At 35.2% G+C, this 14,800-nt stretch overlaps 3 protein-coding genes across 3 annotated transcripts; 2 read left to right on the forward strand and 1 right to left on the reverse strand.

Moving 5' to 3' along the window:
• The first annotated feature begins 676 nt into the window (after positions 1 to 676).
• Positions 677 to 2,850, forward strand: LOC107467585 (prefoldin subunit 5). Its single transcript, XM_016086718.3, has 3 exons — positions 677 to 1,163; positions 2,131 to 2,208; positions 2,442 to 2,850. Exons 1-3 carry the CDS (start codon positions 858 to 860, stop codon positions 2,526 to 2,528), a joined length of 471 nt encoding a protein of 156 aa, XP_015942204.1. The 5' UTR covers positions 677 to 857; the 3' UTR covers positions 2,529 to 2,850.
• Positions 2,851 to 3,751: 901 nt separating this feature from the next.
• Positions 3,752 to 7,246, reverse strand: LOC107467355 (anthranilate synthase alpha subunit 2, chloroplastic). The gene is made up of 11 exons (XM_016086426.3): positions 6,996 to 7,246; positions 6,694 to 6,878; positions 6,417 to 6,606; positions 6,096 to 6,247; positions 5,667 to 5,782; positions 5,308 to 5,554; positions 5,169 to 5,225; positions 4,826 to 4,978; positions 4,585 to 4,665; positions 4,334 to 4,420; positions 3,752 to 4,206 (listed from the first exon to the last, which is right to left on the reverse strand). Exons 1-11 carry the CDS (start codon positions 7,135 to 7,137, stop codon positions 3,880 to 3,882), a joined length of 1,737 nt encoding a protein of 578 aa, XP_015941912.1. The 5' UTR covers positions 7,138 to 7,246; the 3' UTR covers positions 3,752 to 3,879.
• Positions 7,247 to 7,509: 263 nt separating this feature from the next.
• LOC107467357 (dihydroorotate dehydrogenase (quinone), mitochondrial) lies at positions 7,510 to 11,878 on the forward strand. Its single transcript, XM_016086427.3, has 11 exons — positions 7,510 to 8,012; positions 8,404 to 8,486; positions 8,758 to 9,081; positions 9,296 to 9,551; positions 10,395 to 10,475; positions 10,566 to 10,673; positions 10,746 to 10,775; positions 10,868 to 11,005; positions 11,210 to 11,247; positions 11,390 to 11,489; positions 11,576 to 11,878. Exons 1-11 carry the CDS (start codon positions 7,872 to 7,874, stop codon positions 11,648 to 11,650), a joined length of 1,374 nt encoding a protein of 457 aa, XP_015941913.1. The 5' UTR covers positions 7,510 to 7,871; the 3' UTR covers positions 11,651 to 11,878.
• The last annotated feature ends 2,922 nt before the right edge of the window (positions 11,879 to 14,800 follow it).

Genomic DNA, 14,800 nt, shown 5'->3' on the forward strand with positions numbered 1-14,800 from the left:
GAAAAGTGCTTTGAAGACCTTGGGTCATTTCTTTCTTTTCTTTTATTTTGGATTAAAGATATGTAATGGGATTTTGCTTAATTGATGGACCAAAAGAAGTGTTGACTTGGGTTTTGTATTTGTTTCTTGGGCCAACTTGTTTTATTTTATTTTCTGCATACTTGACCAAATACATCAAACCAACAATTGAAAATATTTTAATAAAACTCTTTAATAATATTTTAATAATATTTATTCATTATTTTAATTGAATATTAGTTTTCCAAACTCAACAGGTTACTCAAGGATTAGCTCACGAAACTTTCTGAGGCTGCATTCAAGTCATTTTTCTATGGGATTCATTTTATTGTTTTGAAATTATATTTATATTTTTTGTAACATTTATTTTCTTTTCAAATTTATTTTTTCAAGCAAGTTATCTTTCCTTTTAATATTTAACACTTTATTTTTCGATTTCAAAGTCCTTCAATCTTGTCGAAGACAATTTATTACTTTATTTAAATTTGATGTCATTCATTTTGATTTTAGTCTAATTTATTTTCAAAATTTATTTTGTTTATCTTTCAATTTTTTATTTTATTTTATCGAAAAAATCCTTTGCCTTAGAAAACTGGTATTACCACTAGATATCTAACCATTTTCAAGGGAAAAAGTGGGCTGAGTTAGTCCATCTTCACATTTTTGTTTTTCTAGTTAAAGTACAGATTGTGCGAATGTATTAAGAGTTAAGACTTTGTTTTGGAGTAGTGTAGTGTATTGGGCTTTTGTTGCAACTTGAAATCACACGCGTGGGAGGGTTTGCCAAAGAAAGCGCGAGTCAGTCAGAGCTGAGCTGAAGTGAGAGATAATCATCGGAGATGGCGTCGTCGAAGGGAGGCGGGGGCGGAGGAGGAGGGATTCCACTGGAGAGGATGAGTGTTGAGCAGCTGAGGGCGTTGAAGGAACAGGCGGATCTTGAAGTTAACCTCCTTCAGGACTCCCTCACCAACATCCGCACTGCCACCACTCGCCTCGAGATCGCTTCCTCCGCCCTCAACGACCTCTCCCTCCGCCCTCACGCCTCTAAGATGCTCGTCCCACTCACCGCCTCCCTTTACGTTCCCGGAACCCTCGACGATTCTCAGAAAGTCCTCGTCGACGTCGGCACCGGTTACTTCATCGAGGTACGCTCCCCTCCTTCTCTTCTCTTCAGCTTCTGAGCTTTAAATCAAAACCTATTTAATCGAATTTTATTCAGTAATAATCGTTGGAATTGTGTTGTTTTGGCGTCTCCTTTGAAAATTGATGTTAACATTTTATGATAGCAATGGCACTGCTTTCAAGCCACTAGCGTATTTTGCCACTGTCGTTTGTTTTCAGAAACTCCAAAGAGATGCAGTTTATCTTGTTTGCATACATAGTGATAGAACTATGATGAGTTTTTGAGGTACAAAAAAAATTTCTAAATATTAGGTTTCATATGCAGGGGGTTATGTAATTGAGTGATGAGCTAAGTACAGTTCTTGTAGCGATCTATGTGGGAAATGGATCCTCTCCATTTTTTGTTAACACTTGAGAGAATAAAGTGTGATCTCTCACCTTTCATTCTATAAGTGGGACAAAAAATAAATAGGAGAGAGAGAACAATGAAGGGTGAGATTAAACACTGGAGAGGATCCACTCCCATCTATCTGTAACTTTCCATATTCAACGGCGCGTGCTGGTTTGTATTCAAGTGATACCATTCATTGTAAGACCTGCCAAAATCTACCAAGGATATTCAATAGTGACATATGGGAAAAAAAAAACCACAATTCTTGGGTAGGTATCTATATGTGCATTTAATCATTATATAGTGACACATTTACAATAAAGTATAAGAGTCAACCTTTCTGTATCGTGTTCAATATTTCCATGGTTAAGTGTTTCCTTTGCAATATTGAAGATGATAGTGGAGTTGAAAACTTTTAAGGTGTTTGTTTTATCTGGTTTGTGCGTGTTTGTGTGTTGGATGAAATAGTTTTTTGTATTTATAGGGTCTAGCCTATTTTATTTTGTTTGATTTTTGCTTGAATTATGCTCTACATTGTTGCGTTGTACTCTTTCTTTTCAAAGAAAAAAAAGTAATTGTTACCTTCATGCTGAAAACAGAAAACGATGGCTGAAGGAAAAGATTACTGTGAGCGCAAAATCAACCTACTGAAGTCAAACTTCGATCAACTTGTTGAGGTAAGTTTTCTGTTACACATCTTCTAAAACTTGATAGATGTATATTTACTACTTGTTCTAAGGCAAGCTTTCCCGATTAGATGCTGATGGTAATTTCTATGGTTACGCTAAACATGATTTTTTTTTTTTTGGAGTGTGGTTTCAAGTAACATTTCTTATGAGAAAAAGGTTTAGCATCGTATGTTATGCCTTATCCATTTATAACTGAAAAGCAGCATAATCCAAAACTGCAGGTTGCATCCAAAAAGAAAAATGTTGCAGACGAAATGGCTGTTATTTTACAGGCAAAGATGAAGCAATTAGCATCTACATCATCCTAAAGTAGTAGGTATAGACTTCAATTATTTCTTCCATGTTATTGTACCATAGCAAACCAAAATCAGTGGTTTTGAGTCAGTGAGGTTATATGTTGTTTGAACTTTTTATTAAATTACTCCTCTTTTTGTTAGATACCTTCAAAATTTATCTTGGAAAGATTGGAATTCGGAACTGTGTTTGGAAAATCAAGTCAAACGATTACTATTGGAATATTGAGAGTATTGATGGATTGAGGAGTGGTTTTTTGATTAACGCTTTCCCTAGGAAATGACTCTGCCTGCTCTGTTATCATTCCGTCATTCTTCAGTCTTGTGTTAACGCTAATAAAATAACACAACACTAATGATCTTCTAAAAGTTAATTTCGTATATTTCAAAATATTAATGAAACGTCATTTTTTTAAAAATATTCTATTGTTGAATGATTGGGGCTTACAACTTTGAATTTGGTTTATCTCCTTTTGATAGAAAATTAGATATATTTATGATGCAATCATATTAGATGTAAACAACATATATTGGTTAATTTTAAAATATAAAATCTTTGTTGAAATATAAAAATACATATTGAAAATGAGTTAAATAATCATGTATTTTTATACAAATATATATTAGTTAATTTTGATGACTGATTTTAATGTACATAAATAATATTTTTATTATGATATTTTTGTGCAATTGTAAAACTAAGGAATTAATTTAAAATATTTAAATTATTAAACACTTGACAGAAAAACTCATTTTGAATTTTTTTTTATAGATTTAACTAATATGTGTTTTAAGTTACTAATTATGAAATTTTTTGTAAAAGATATTATAGTTTAATTTTGTAATATATTTATTTTGTATTTATTAAAAAAATTATATAGAAACTTTAATATATGTTTTAAAAAAATGTGAGCTAAATCCAAAATTGAAGGTAAGGATGACAATAATCCGGATTAGGTTTACGCACTACCAATCCTGGTCTCTCGTCCTGCTGAGTTTATTCCATATAAAACTAGTTCTACCATTATTTATTAGTAGTAAATACTTGTACCGTAAATCCCTAGTTTGCCCAGCTTCGCTTCTATAACCTCTTGTTGGGGCAGGTACATCCAGACCCCGACTCTACTTCTCTCAAAATCCATCCTGCACGAGATCGTATAATTACTAGCCCCAACTAGGTAGGAGCAGTCGAGCAGGGTGGATACTTATAGTTGCGGTACGAATTGTATTGCCATCCCTACTCTCAAATACCTTAAGACTTACATTTTTCCACTTTCGTCTACATTCCAAGACAAGATAACAAAATACGATTCTTCAATGATGGAATCCCATCGTTTGCTCCCACATTGTCAATTCCTGGATAAAACTATTCTTTGTCTACAAAAGAAGATTCTGCAAGATCAATGGCACGGGCAAGGGCAGCAGCTTTGTTCTCGCACTCCCTTTGCTCATCCGCCGGATCGCTGTCGGCCACAATTCCTGCTCCTGCCTGAAGATGGGCAATCCATTCTCTGCGTTTGTTGACATCCTTGTACGAGTACATTGTGTCAAAACGGGTGTTGGTAGGGAAAACTATGGTCCTTAGAGCAAGGGCAATATCCATATCACCGGCAAAAGATATGCCTCCAAACCCCCCGCTATATGGCCCTCGTCTTCTTACTTCCAACTGATCAATCAACTCCATGGCTTTCACCTGTTTTCCAGCATATACAATGACATCGACAACTACTTAGGGCCCCCAAACAAGTCAAATATTTGATTGCACTATTGATTTGGTGACAATCAAGACCCTACATCTACAAAGTACAGGTGAACATTACCTTTGGTGCTCCGCTAACTGTACCAACAGGTAGAGCGGCACGCAATGCATCCCAGCATGTTAAATCATCTAGCAACTCCCCAGTGACCTGCAAAGATGAATAAGTTTCCATCATTTGAGACAAGTTTCTTCACTTCAAACAGATCAGGCTGGAGAAACTGGATTTTTTGAAAAACTAAATCAAATAAACTAATAAAACAAAGGGAAACTAGCTCATTAGCTCCCATATATATGAATCAACAAAGACCTTACCGTTGAGCTAATGTGCATGACATGGGAATAACGCTCAATATTCATGAGCTTTTCAACTTGAACTGAACCAGGTTTTGAGACCTGCATAATCAATCTTGCATAAACCACAAAGCTAGAACAATAGAAGAAATGATTGATACGGGGATGCACAACTTATTAAAAAGCATTAGGTTTTCATATTCTAGTAATAACATTCAACGTGAAATTTGAAGACACAAGTCCAGAATAGAGAAGTATAAACCTTTCCAACATCATTTCTCCCCAAATCAACTAGCATTACGTGCTCTGCACATTGCTTTTCATCATTCAGAAGTTCCTTCTCCAACATCATATCTTCTTTTGGTGTTTTCCCCCTTCTAACAGTCCCAGCAAGGGGACGATTGGTAACTTTTTTCTGCAAACAAAATATGAAACGCCTATTAGTAAAGTTCATGGCATCACCAAAAGTTTAAGTAAAATGAGAGCAATTTAAAAAGGTCAACAATCCCATTATAATTATATCATAGAATTAAATTATTTATGTTCCGAGTATGAAAAATTAAAAGATGATGTTATGTATTTGATTAATTGTTACAGAATACTACCTTCTTTACTCGTGTAAGAATTTCTGGACTTGAAGCTACCAAAATACTTCCTCTGGCCTGTTAACAGTAAATGATTAAATAACCTAACCTTTGAAGGTGACTAACTTATAAATAATTATGTCAAGGGAAATTGACAAGCCTGTAAATAAGTCATATATGGACTAGGATTAACAATCCTCAGTGCTCTGTAGACTTCAAATGGGTCGGCAAAGGTTCGCCGTTCAAATCGTTGACTCAGTACAATTTGAAAAATATCACCAGCCAGTATGTGCTCTTTAGCCTGCAAAACTGCTTGCTTGTATTCCTCGCTTGTCATGTTTGACATCTCCAGTTTGGGACCAAAGAGACGAGTGTGTAGCTTTATTGAACCTGCAGGCAGCCTTGGGCTGATATTGACAATGATAAACGTAGATACTCAAATCTAACATAACCAAATTCCATCCCAATTTTATAATTAAGCCAACAAGAAGATTAACAGGATAAGAATAGATTGCTCACGTAATTATGTCATGCACCCTAGATACTAGAGTTTCCAGTCGCTCCATTCCACCATTGAGGGCTTCCTCAGCAGAAGAATATCGGTCCAACCGAACCCAATGAATCACGTATGCTTTCTGAGTTGAACATAGTCAAATAAATAAAATGAAATTATTCTCCAAGTGGTGATTCTAATGAACATAACTTGTTTGAATCTAATTACAAGATTCAGTACATCTTGCTACAAGCTCTAGTAAGTTATCCAATTTATTCAGGTCAAATGGGTGGGGTCTTGTAAAACATTCATAAAAAGAGATAGAAAGAATAATGTCACCCGACTCTCCTCTGATGAGTATTGCTGTTAGCATGAAAGGTGAATATAAAATCATACACCGAAGCAGGAATTCTCTAAAATAAAACTTGTACAATACATGGTAAATATGACAGTACCTTCTCAACATGATCAAACACAATAACATTATCATAAAGGCCCAGATGAACATCAGGGAGGCCTCTGTCATCCATCGGGGCAGAAGAAAAGGGTAGTTTCTTCTTTTCTACATAGCGCATTGTATCATAAGAGAAATAACCCACCCAACCACCTGGAGAAAAGAAAATGGCACATGGTATAAAAATATACCAGGGATATTTTTTATATCACTGATGATCTCATTCATATTTATCTCAAGTGTGGGAAAATGCATGAAGCAGTAATGACAAATAGACCTAGATGCATAAAAATGCAGTTATGAGTGAGTTTGATTCACCTACCACAAAATGCTTCTGGAAGTTCATCGATGAGTTGGGGTGTCCACTTCTCCATGATTCGGCGAGGAATGACCATAGGGTCCTTGACGATTTCCTCTGTCCGGCTTCCTTCCTGGTGGTCCATGATTGTAACCATGTTCTCTTTGGCCACAATCTCCATACATGGCTGAGCTCCCACCACACTGTACCTCCCCTAACACAAAATTAATCACAAAGTTTAGAAAGAACAAGACTGAATTGGACCAAAACAAAGGATTATTTGTTTATTGTGTTCACTCACAATGTTTGAAACACTGAGGCCAGGCTCCACAGACTCAAAGAGAAAGCTTGGAGCATCCCTCTCGTCTTCCTTCACCAAGCACCGGTACGCAAGAACCGGCGTCAGATGATCAGAAAATATGCATCGGTAAAGTGGTATCACGTTCCCCAACTTCGAAGCCTCTATGAATGTCGCTGCATTGTCCACTGAACACAACAGCAACCAGTGCCACACAAAAAAAAAGTCCATTAATAAAAGATTGATAGAATTTGATAATTATCCAAAAATTTCAATGCGAAAAGAGAGTGAAGAGTCGGAATGACCTAGAGGAAGAGATTGAGCAGTGCATCTAAGCGTCCCACGGCGGAGGCGCAGCTGAGACCTAGATCTGGAACCGGAGAAGAAGCTTCCATTGGAAGAGGGAGTAGGACGAGCTAAGACGGTTGAAATAGCTAGAGCTTCCATCCGAATTAGAAGCTCAGAACAAGAGAGAGAGAGAGAGAGAGAGAGAGAAGCAGAAGAAGAACGAAGAAGAAGACGCAGTTTCTTCAGTTGTCAAGTTTTAAGTAACGGTCACTCCCATTGATTAACTTTTCTTTTGGTAATCATTTCAGCTCATTATTGATTAACGTTTCCTCGGATTAGGTTGAGTTGGGCTGGTCTGGGCTATCATTTTAAATTTCTTGGGCTGTAAATTTTTTGTCTAAAATGTTTTAATGGGCTTATCAACCCAGTGGTCTGGCCCATTAAGTTTTTATGACCTACTCTTCGACGATCAAAACGAGGTCGTTTGATTAGAAGAAAGGTGCTTTTCCCCTTCGTTTTGTGGTTGAAGTGTTGAACCCAGAGGTTTTAGTTCTGCGTCTTGTAACACACCGCCTCCACTCGCGACGGCAATTACGCCGCCGAATATCGCTTTGCCGCCGCATTCCATTCCCCGAGTTGAAAGTATTGCAGCTACTCTCTCCCGAAATCCACACTTCTCAACCTTCTTCGTAGTATTGCTCTGGGAAGCACGATAGGTTCCATATTATTTCTCTTGTGCTTTCTCACTTACCCTTTTTCGCTTTGGAAGATTTTCGAAGCGGAAAGGTTGAAACTTTGGGAATCTCTCGCTGTTTCTGCTTAGCTTTTTTCGTGGATTCTGCTTCTGGACATAGCGTTAAAGTTACGGTTTCTGTAAATTCTTCTTCAAACTCATGGCAGCATGGTCTTCTAGAAAGTTACTGAAAGAGGTTTTGCTCAGAAGGGTTTCTTCGAATCCTCCACTTCCTCGTTTCAGATGTTTCTCTACTTCCGCACCAGAAAGTGCTCCTAAGATCAGTCACCATTCCAAGAAAGTATGCATTTTCTTCTTTCTTGTATGCGCACGTGTGCATATATGTTCGTTTACATTGTCTTTGCATAAGTGCATTGTCTTGTTGCTATGATGCCTTGCATTTTCATCGTAAAGAATAACTTATGCGATAGAAATTAGGTTGGAAGGTGCCTGATTCGCTTTCCATGCTGCAATAAGAAAACAGTGTGCATGTTGTTGGGGGTGAGCTCACATGTTAATAAATTAGTGCAAAAATATTTGTGGGGAAAACGAGCAATTTGTTTATTTTGTGATTGAGTTCGTAGTAACATATATTTTTATTATTATTATTATTTGTATCAGTATTTAATTATACATTATACTATGTTGACATCTGAGGTCATTTACTTACCAGTGATTACTTTGAATAACAGGGAAGGTTGTTGACAGGTGCCACCATAGGCATAGTTATAGCTGGTGGAGCTTATGTGAGTACTGTGGATGAAGCTACTTTCTGGTACTTCATTTGGGAGTTTGACTGCTGTATGCATTTTGTTTTGCATCTTTAATCGGCATCTGGTATTAATATGTTATATTGCATTTTTTTAAGGAAATAAACTGGCTATGCTTTAAACAATTCTTATCAGCTGGGAATGTGTTCTGCATACTTTCTTATACAAAGTGTAAAGGTTTTTCTCTAGATATAGGTTTCTGATAATGCACGATTTGGAATTGAATTGTATAATTCCTACATGAACAATGATGATCCAGATTTATCTTCTTTGCAGTGGATGGTTATTCTCAGCAACAAAACTTGTGAATCCTTTTTTTGCTTTGTTGGATGCGGAGTTTGCACACACACTAGCTGTTTCAGCTGCAGCTCGTGGTTGGGTTCCAAGAGAGAAGAGGGTTGACCCCCCAATCATAGGGCTAGAGGTTTGGGGAAGGAAGTTCTCCAACCCTGTAGGTCTTGCTGCAGGCTTTGATAAAAATGCTGAGGCTGTGGATGGATTACTTGGTATGGGCTTTGGCTTTGTGGAGGTTGGCTCTGTTACTCCTGTCCCACAGGATGGTAATCCGAAGCCTCGAATTTTTAGGTTGCGACAGGAAGGGTAAGAGTTTGTAATTTTTTTTTCTTTCCTCTGCTGCAGATGAATAATTTATATAGGATTTATTTTTTCTTTGTTTAATTTTTCTAGTCTCTTTAGAATGTAGAAGAAATTTGTGGTCGTTCAAGATTTAGAAGTTTTACTTTTCAGATGATGGATTTTTGGATTGTTTGTTAATTATCTATGTTTCTCTAATAATGGTAATTTAAATGTGCAGTGCTATTATAAATAGATGTGGCTTTAATAGTCAAGGAATTGTTGCTGTTGCAAAGCGCCTGGGTGCTCAACATGGTAAGAGGAAGTTAGATGAAACTTCATCTAGTTCACGTACATCCAATAATGATGTCAAACATGGTGGGAAAGCTGGCCCTGGTATTCTCGGTGTCAATCTTGGAAAGAACAAGACAAGTGAAGATGCTGCAGCAGACTATGTTCAAGGGGTTCATACACTGTCCCAGTATGCTGATTACTTGGTAAGCATTCTTTTTCTTATATGCCTAAAGAAAAGAAAGATTTAAACCTTAAACGACATGATCCCATCTCCATTCGATTGAGTGCTGATTATATGTATACATACACTTCTTTAATTCCTAACATATATACTTGGTAACTTAGTTTGTGCAGTTTGATAAGTGCAGTCTATGTAATTAGAAGTTTAGTTCGTATCTATTCTTGTTTGTTGGGTTGACATGAATCTGCGCAATTTTACTTTTTTTTTTTAATCTTATTTAAAAATAAAATTATTGCTATCCTGCACTTTGCATATTGTGATCATGTCTGAAGTGTGGGCACACACCTACTAACTATAGAGTTACAATAAACTTTGATAGTGTCTGGTGCAACATGACAATAGCTTCATGTGTCCAGAGAAAGCCTTATGAGCTTTGGTTAATATCTCTCACACTTTGAAATTCCCATGCATTCAAATATTCAATTTGACTGCCTGGACCATAAGATTATGTTTTTGAGCTTCTCTTTGATGTTATACACACGGTTGTTTCAAGCATGTTTTCATCTTAATAACTTCTTATAAAGGATGAATATTTATCAATTCAACCATTGAATTATCACTATATATTGGAGATCAATAAAAGTATGATCAAATTATTCTCTTTAGACACATCAATAAAGACATAATGCATAAATGGGTCGCTGGAAAAAAAATCGATAGGAAGTTATTTAGTGGTTTAACATTTGTTTAACTTACTCCAGCGTACATATTTGTACATATGAATGTGCATCCAAATGGTATATTGCAAACTGTTGAGACGAAAGCCTTGTAACGTCTACTGTTTAATGATATGATCCTTTCCTAGGTGATTAATGTTTCATCACCCAATACTCCTGGCTTGCGCATGCTTCAAGGAAGAAAGCAATTGAAGGATCTTGTGAAGAAGGTAGAAACTAAAATGTGATGGTTTCTTGTTCTGTTTCTTGTCTTGCATAATTGTGAGATTGATTCTAGCCAATTTTCCTTTCTTGTGAAGATACAAGCTGCTCGTGATGAAATGCAATGGGGTGATGAGGGTCCACCTCCGTTGCTGGTAAAAATTGCTCCAGATTTGTCAAAGGACGACCTTGAAGACATTGCTGCAGTAAGTCTGAATATTAATTTATTCTCCTATCTTCATCATTTGCTGTATTAACGGCTAATACTTTGGTTACAGGTTGCTGTGGCTCTTAACTTGGATGGACTGGTATGTCTATACACTTTGGTACTGTCAATTGTCAAACTTGAGAACGATGCAATCTTAAGTTGTGCTTAGTTTCATTTGTTTATTGTGTCAAGATTATATCAAATACAACCATTTCAAGACCAGATACTGTCAGTAGCAATCCATTAGCTTCAGAAGCTGGTGGGTTGAGTGGGAAGCCTCTTTTTGATCTCTCTACCAATATCTTGAAGCAGATGTATATGTTGACACGGGTATGCTCCTAAGGATGGTTCCTCTAATATAAAAAGCTCACATGTTATGCATTGATTTTGACCAATTTATTAAGTTGGTGGAGCTAATTATATAGGATTCAGGAGCATCTAATCAGTTGTTGCGATCTGTCATTTTTACATGACAAGATCCATTCTCTTGGCATCAGTTTTCATTAATAATTGTCAATTTTTAATGCAAATCAGGGCAAGATTCCTTTGATTGGCTGTGGGGGCATTAGCAGGTAAAACTGCACGTTTCTCCTCTACTTCATGTGTATAGTTTGGTTTCTAGCTACCTACCTACCTGTTATAAGTATTCTTTTTATGATTTAAAATTGGACATAAACTATACAATAATTTCTCATAAGTTTTGGTATCGATTAGTGGTGAGGATGCATACAAGAAAATAAGATCTGGAGCAACTCTTGTTCAGCTATATACCGCTTTCGCTTATGGGGGACCTGCACTTATTCCACAAATAAAGGTATTAAAAGTTGCACATGTTCAATATTGTGGTTGGTTGAAGGCCCTAATTCACCAAAATTCTCATTCTTACTTGATTGGTTTTAGGCTGAGTTAGCTGAATGCTTGGAAAGAGATGGTTTCAAGTCCATTCTTGAAGCAGTTGGTGCAGACTGCAGGTGACTTGCTATCCACGTCTAAAGTTGTATCAATGTTCCTTTTCTTTTTCGACAATACCAAAGATGCAAAATCAATTTGCATTTTCTCCTCCCTTTTTTTGCATTACACATGATGCTAAATTATTATGCATTGTTATTTTATTGGGTCTGGCAGTTTGTGTGCACATGTTGTGACCTGTAAAAGCAAGGGTTGTGAGATAATTCGGGAAAAATAATATTTGATTTTCGGCTATTTATTGTTTCACAATAAACCGCCAAATGGCAACCCTCCATAATATGCCTTTTTTATATTTTCTGATAATATATAACATGCATGTGTTCATGTATGACATCCATATGAGACACTAGATCAGATCAAAATCTCTACAACTTAGAAAGAAAAGGTCTTAGACAAACTCCAATGAAATGAACTCTAAGAATCCTTTTTCAGAAAAGGCGTATATTCCAGGAATTAATTAATTTGTATGTATTCAATGATGAAGATATTTGTTACATGTACAAACTTTTTAACTCTTTTGTAGCTGATTCTCTCTTTCCTATGGTTAGATAGAATTCAAATTAATTGGACACATCCTATTAGCTCGGTGAATAATAAAGAGCGAGTTGAAAAAAGGCACTTCTAATCAAACAAATCATATTGGATATTTTTGTCTTTTGTCTATTAAAAAAATTAAGGTTATGAATATATTCATTGTAGATCAAAGATTCGTTTATTGTTGTATGCACAAAGTAATATTCGAATTTTAGATATTTATTTAAATGGATAAGTGAGTTAATTATTTGACCAATTCAAATTGATTAATTACGAAAGTTATAGACAATTCAAGTTAGGTCAGAAGGGGTTCTAGCCCAGCCCAATTATCCAAATTAGGGTTTGGGATTGGAAATAGGACATGAGAAGGGGACAACATAATTGCATAACACCTTAATTTGCCGGCCCTTTTCTTAAAGTTTTGGAGACTCAATCAGGTGGTGAGTCCTCACCCTTCCCAACTTTTGCTACCTACCTTCGTGCCATTGATCAGATCCAAATCCGACAGTGCCAATTCTAAACAGGTTCATGCAACTTTTACTCCCTTCACCACTGCCTCAATCCGTGGAAGAACAAATTTTTATTTATAGAAATTGTCAAATGGTACATATATATTATATCTACATCTAAAAAATAGATAAGTATTTCTTATGTTAAAATATAAACGGAAAAAAAAACATAATATTCGATGATAAAAATTTTCAATATTAAAAACAGAGACAATTATAAATTTCTTGGATTTTTAAATTTATACAAATATGTTGTGACACAGTCAATACCTTTTCTATTTGTTAAGTCCAATCCAATCATTCAAACATTATATTACTGTCACAACAAAGCAACCCTCAACCCTCATCTTTCTTACCCTTATGTCAACATTCACCTTTTTCTTACGTCTCCCCTCACATGTCCCTTCCCTTCAGTAGTCACCTACAGTTTTTGACAGCATCTGTTATAAGGCTTTTCTTTTAGAAATCTGTTCCAAGGTGGCAAGATTTTTTTTTATACAAGGTTGACACACGGTTGTAACGGCGTTCAATTTTTTGTTTTAGTGGGAAGAAATCGGACCGTCCAATTTCATTACAGAGAGAGAGGGACACAAATTGGACGGTCCAATTTGTGTGGAGCAGAATTTTGTGGATACTGAAATTGGACCCAGGATTTTTTGTCAGTACACAAATCGGATCTAGAGTTTTCAGTACCTCCAATCGGACGGTCCGATTTGTCTTGTACAGTCCTCATACCCTGGTGAAATACCATATACCTTCATAACTCTGCTATACACCAAGTCACCAACCCTCTCTCCATATTAAAATTAAAAAGATCTTCCAATGTTAAAGAAATATATTTCAAGGAATTAAATTCTAAGGAATATTATGTTCGAGAATATTATAGCTAAGTATTAAAAAGAATTTGTTTATTAGTATTACAAATAATTAGGAATTGTTTTTAATATTTTCAATAATAAATTAGAATGCGTTTGTTTTATTGTCTATATTTTCTAGAATGTATTTTAAATTTTCAAAATAATTTCAGTACCGAAAAAAAGAAGAGCTTTTTTCATAAGAAACATAATAATTGAGGATATGTTTTAATTTTTTATTTCTTTGACATAGGAATATCAAATACTATTTTTTTATATAGAAATAAAATTTTATATTTTGGAAAAAAAAAATCCTCATGAAGGAATTAGATTGTAAAACTTCGAACAATCATGTAAATAATATATTTGTATGAAGAGAAAAAAAAGTTTCATTGAATCAAAATGTCGACTTAAACAAAATTTAAGTACTTTTATCAATAATAATTGAAGTAGATATTTTGATTTTGGTTGATTGATTGATTCTCGTCTGTGGATTAGGATGGTAAGTTCAAGCAGTTTTTATTTATGAAAGACATTGTCATATTTATTGATAGCACAAAGAAAGTGGAATTAGTGGATTGCATTTCAAAATCAAAGAGTGTTCAAATCAATTAGGTACCAATTGAGCTTCACTCTCTTTCATTCTTCTCTGACACTGAAAAAAAAGTTGCAAGGTCTTGATTCTTTTGTTAATCTTTAAAAAGCTATTTTGAAAGCTACATTATATGCTACGTTTCTGCTTTTGTTATTGTATTATCACCCTTCAAGTGTATACTTTTGATTAATTTAGTAGTTAATGTAGATTTTTCGTTGTACTAGAGAGTCATAATTGTCTTGCGAAGAATAAGTCCTTCATGTTTGACTTATTACTATTACTAACAAATTTGCATTAAAAATTCATTTGAGTTATGTACACAGATACGTAGCTATTTCAACTACACTACACTCGCACAGTAACGTAACCTTTAATGTACAATTTTAACATTGTTTGACTTATTTTGAGAATTAAACTCCATTTGAATATTGTTTTAGAACGATAAAAGATAAGATTAATAATAATATTTACAATTTCTATCTTATATTTAGTATACCAGAAAATACGATAGTATTTTAAGGGATTATTTAAAATCAATAAGGTGTGGACCTAAATGTGAGATCCTGACTTTTTTAAGGGAAGGATGTCAATGGACTCGATGCTTAAGTTTGAAAGAATTTTAGGCAGTTTTTAAGTTGATTAGAAATTAAAAAAATATTTAGAT

The sequence above is a fragment of the Arachis duranensis genome, chromosome 9, assembly GCF_000817695.3.
Source record: "Arachis duranensis cultivar V14167 chromosome 9, aradu.V14167.gnm2.J7QH, whole genome shotgun sequence".
Classification (NCBI taxonomy): domain Eukaryota; kingdom Viridiplantae; phylum Streptophyta; class Magnoliopsida; order Fabales; family Fabaceae; genus Arachis; species Arachis duranensis.

What these genes read in the sequence shown, in the direction of transcription:
- LOC107467357 (XM_016086427.3), top strand. Translation starts at nt 7,872, where the DNA reads ATGGCAGCATGGTCTTCTAGAAAGTTACTGAAAGAGGTTTTGCTCAGA. An exon ending in GTGGATGAAGCTACTTTCTG is followed by an intron (nt 8,487 to 8,757) that starts GTACTTCATTTG and finishes TCTTCTTTGCAG; the next exon opens with TGGATGGTTATTCTCAGCAA. An exon ending in GGCTGTGGGGGCATTAGCAG is followed by an intron (nt 11,248 to 11,389) that starts GTAAAACTGCAC and finishes GGTATCGATTAG; the next exon opens with TGGTGAGGATGCATACAAGA.
- LOC107467355 (XM_016086426.3), bottom strand. Translation starts at nt 7,137, where the DNA reads ATGGAAGCTCTAGCTATTTCAACCGTCTTAGCTCGTCCTACTCCCTCT. An exon ending in TTCTTACACGAGTAAAGAAG is followed by an intron (nt 4,979 to 5,168) that starts GTAGTATTCTGT and finishes TTTTGTTTGCAG; the next exon opens with AAAAAAGTTACCAATCGTCC. An exon ending in CAGTTAGCGGAGCACCAAAG is followed by an intron (nt 4,207 to 4,333) that starts GTAATGTTCACC and finishes GCTGGAAAACAG; the next exon opens with GTGAAAGCCATGGAGTTGAT.
- LOC107467585 (XM_016086718.3), top strand. Translation starts at nt 858, where the DNA reads ATGGCGTCGTCGAAGGGAGGCGGGGGCGGAGGAGGAGGGATTCCACTG. An exon ending in GCACCGGTTACTTCATCGAG is followed by an intron (nt 1,164 to 2,130) that starts GTACGCTCCCCT and finishes TGCTGAAAACAG; the next exon opens with AAAACGATGGCTGAAGGAAA. An exon ending in ACTTCGATCAACTTGTTGAG is followed by an intron (nt 2,209 to 2,441) that starts GTAAGTTTTCTG and finishes CCAAAACTGCAG; the next exon opens with GTTGCATCCAAAAAGAAAAA.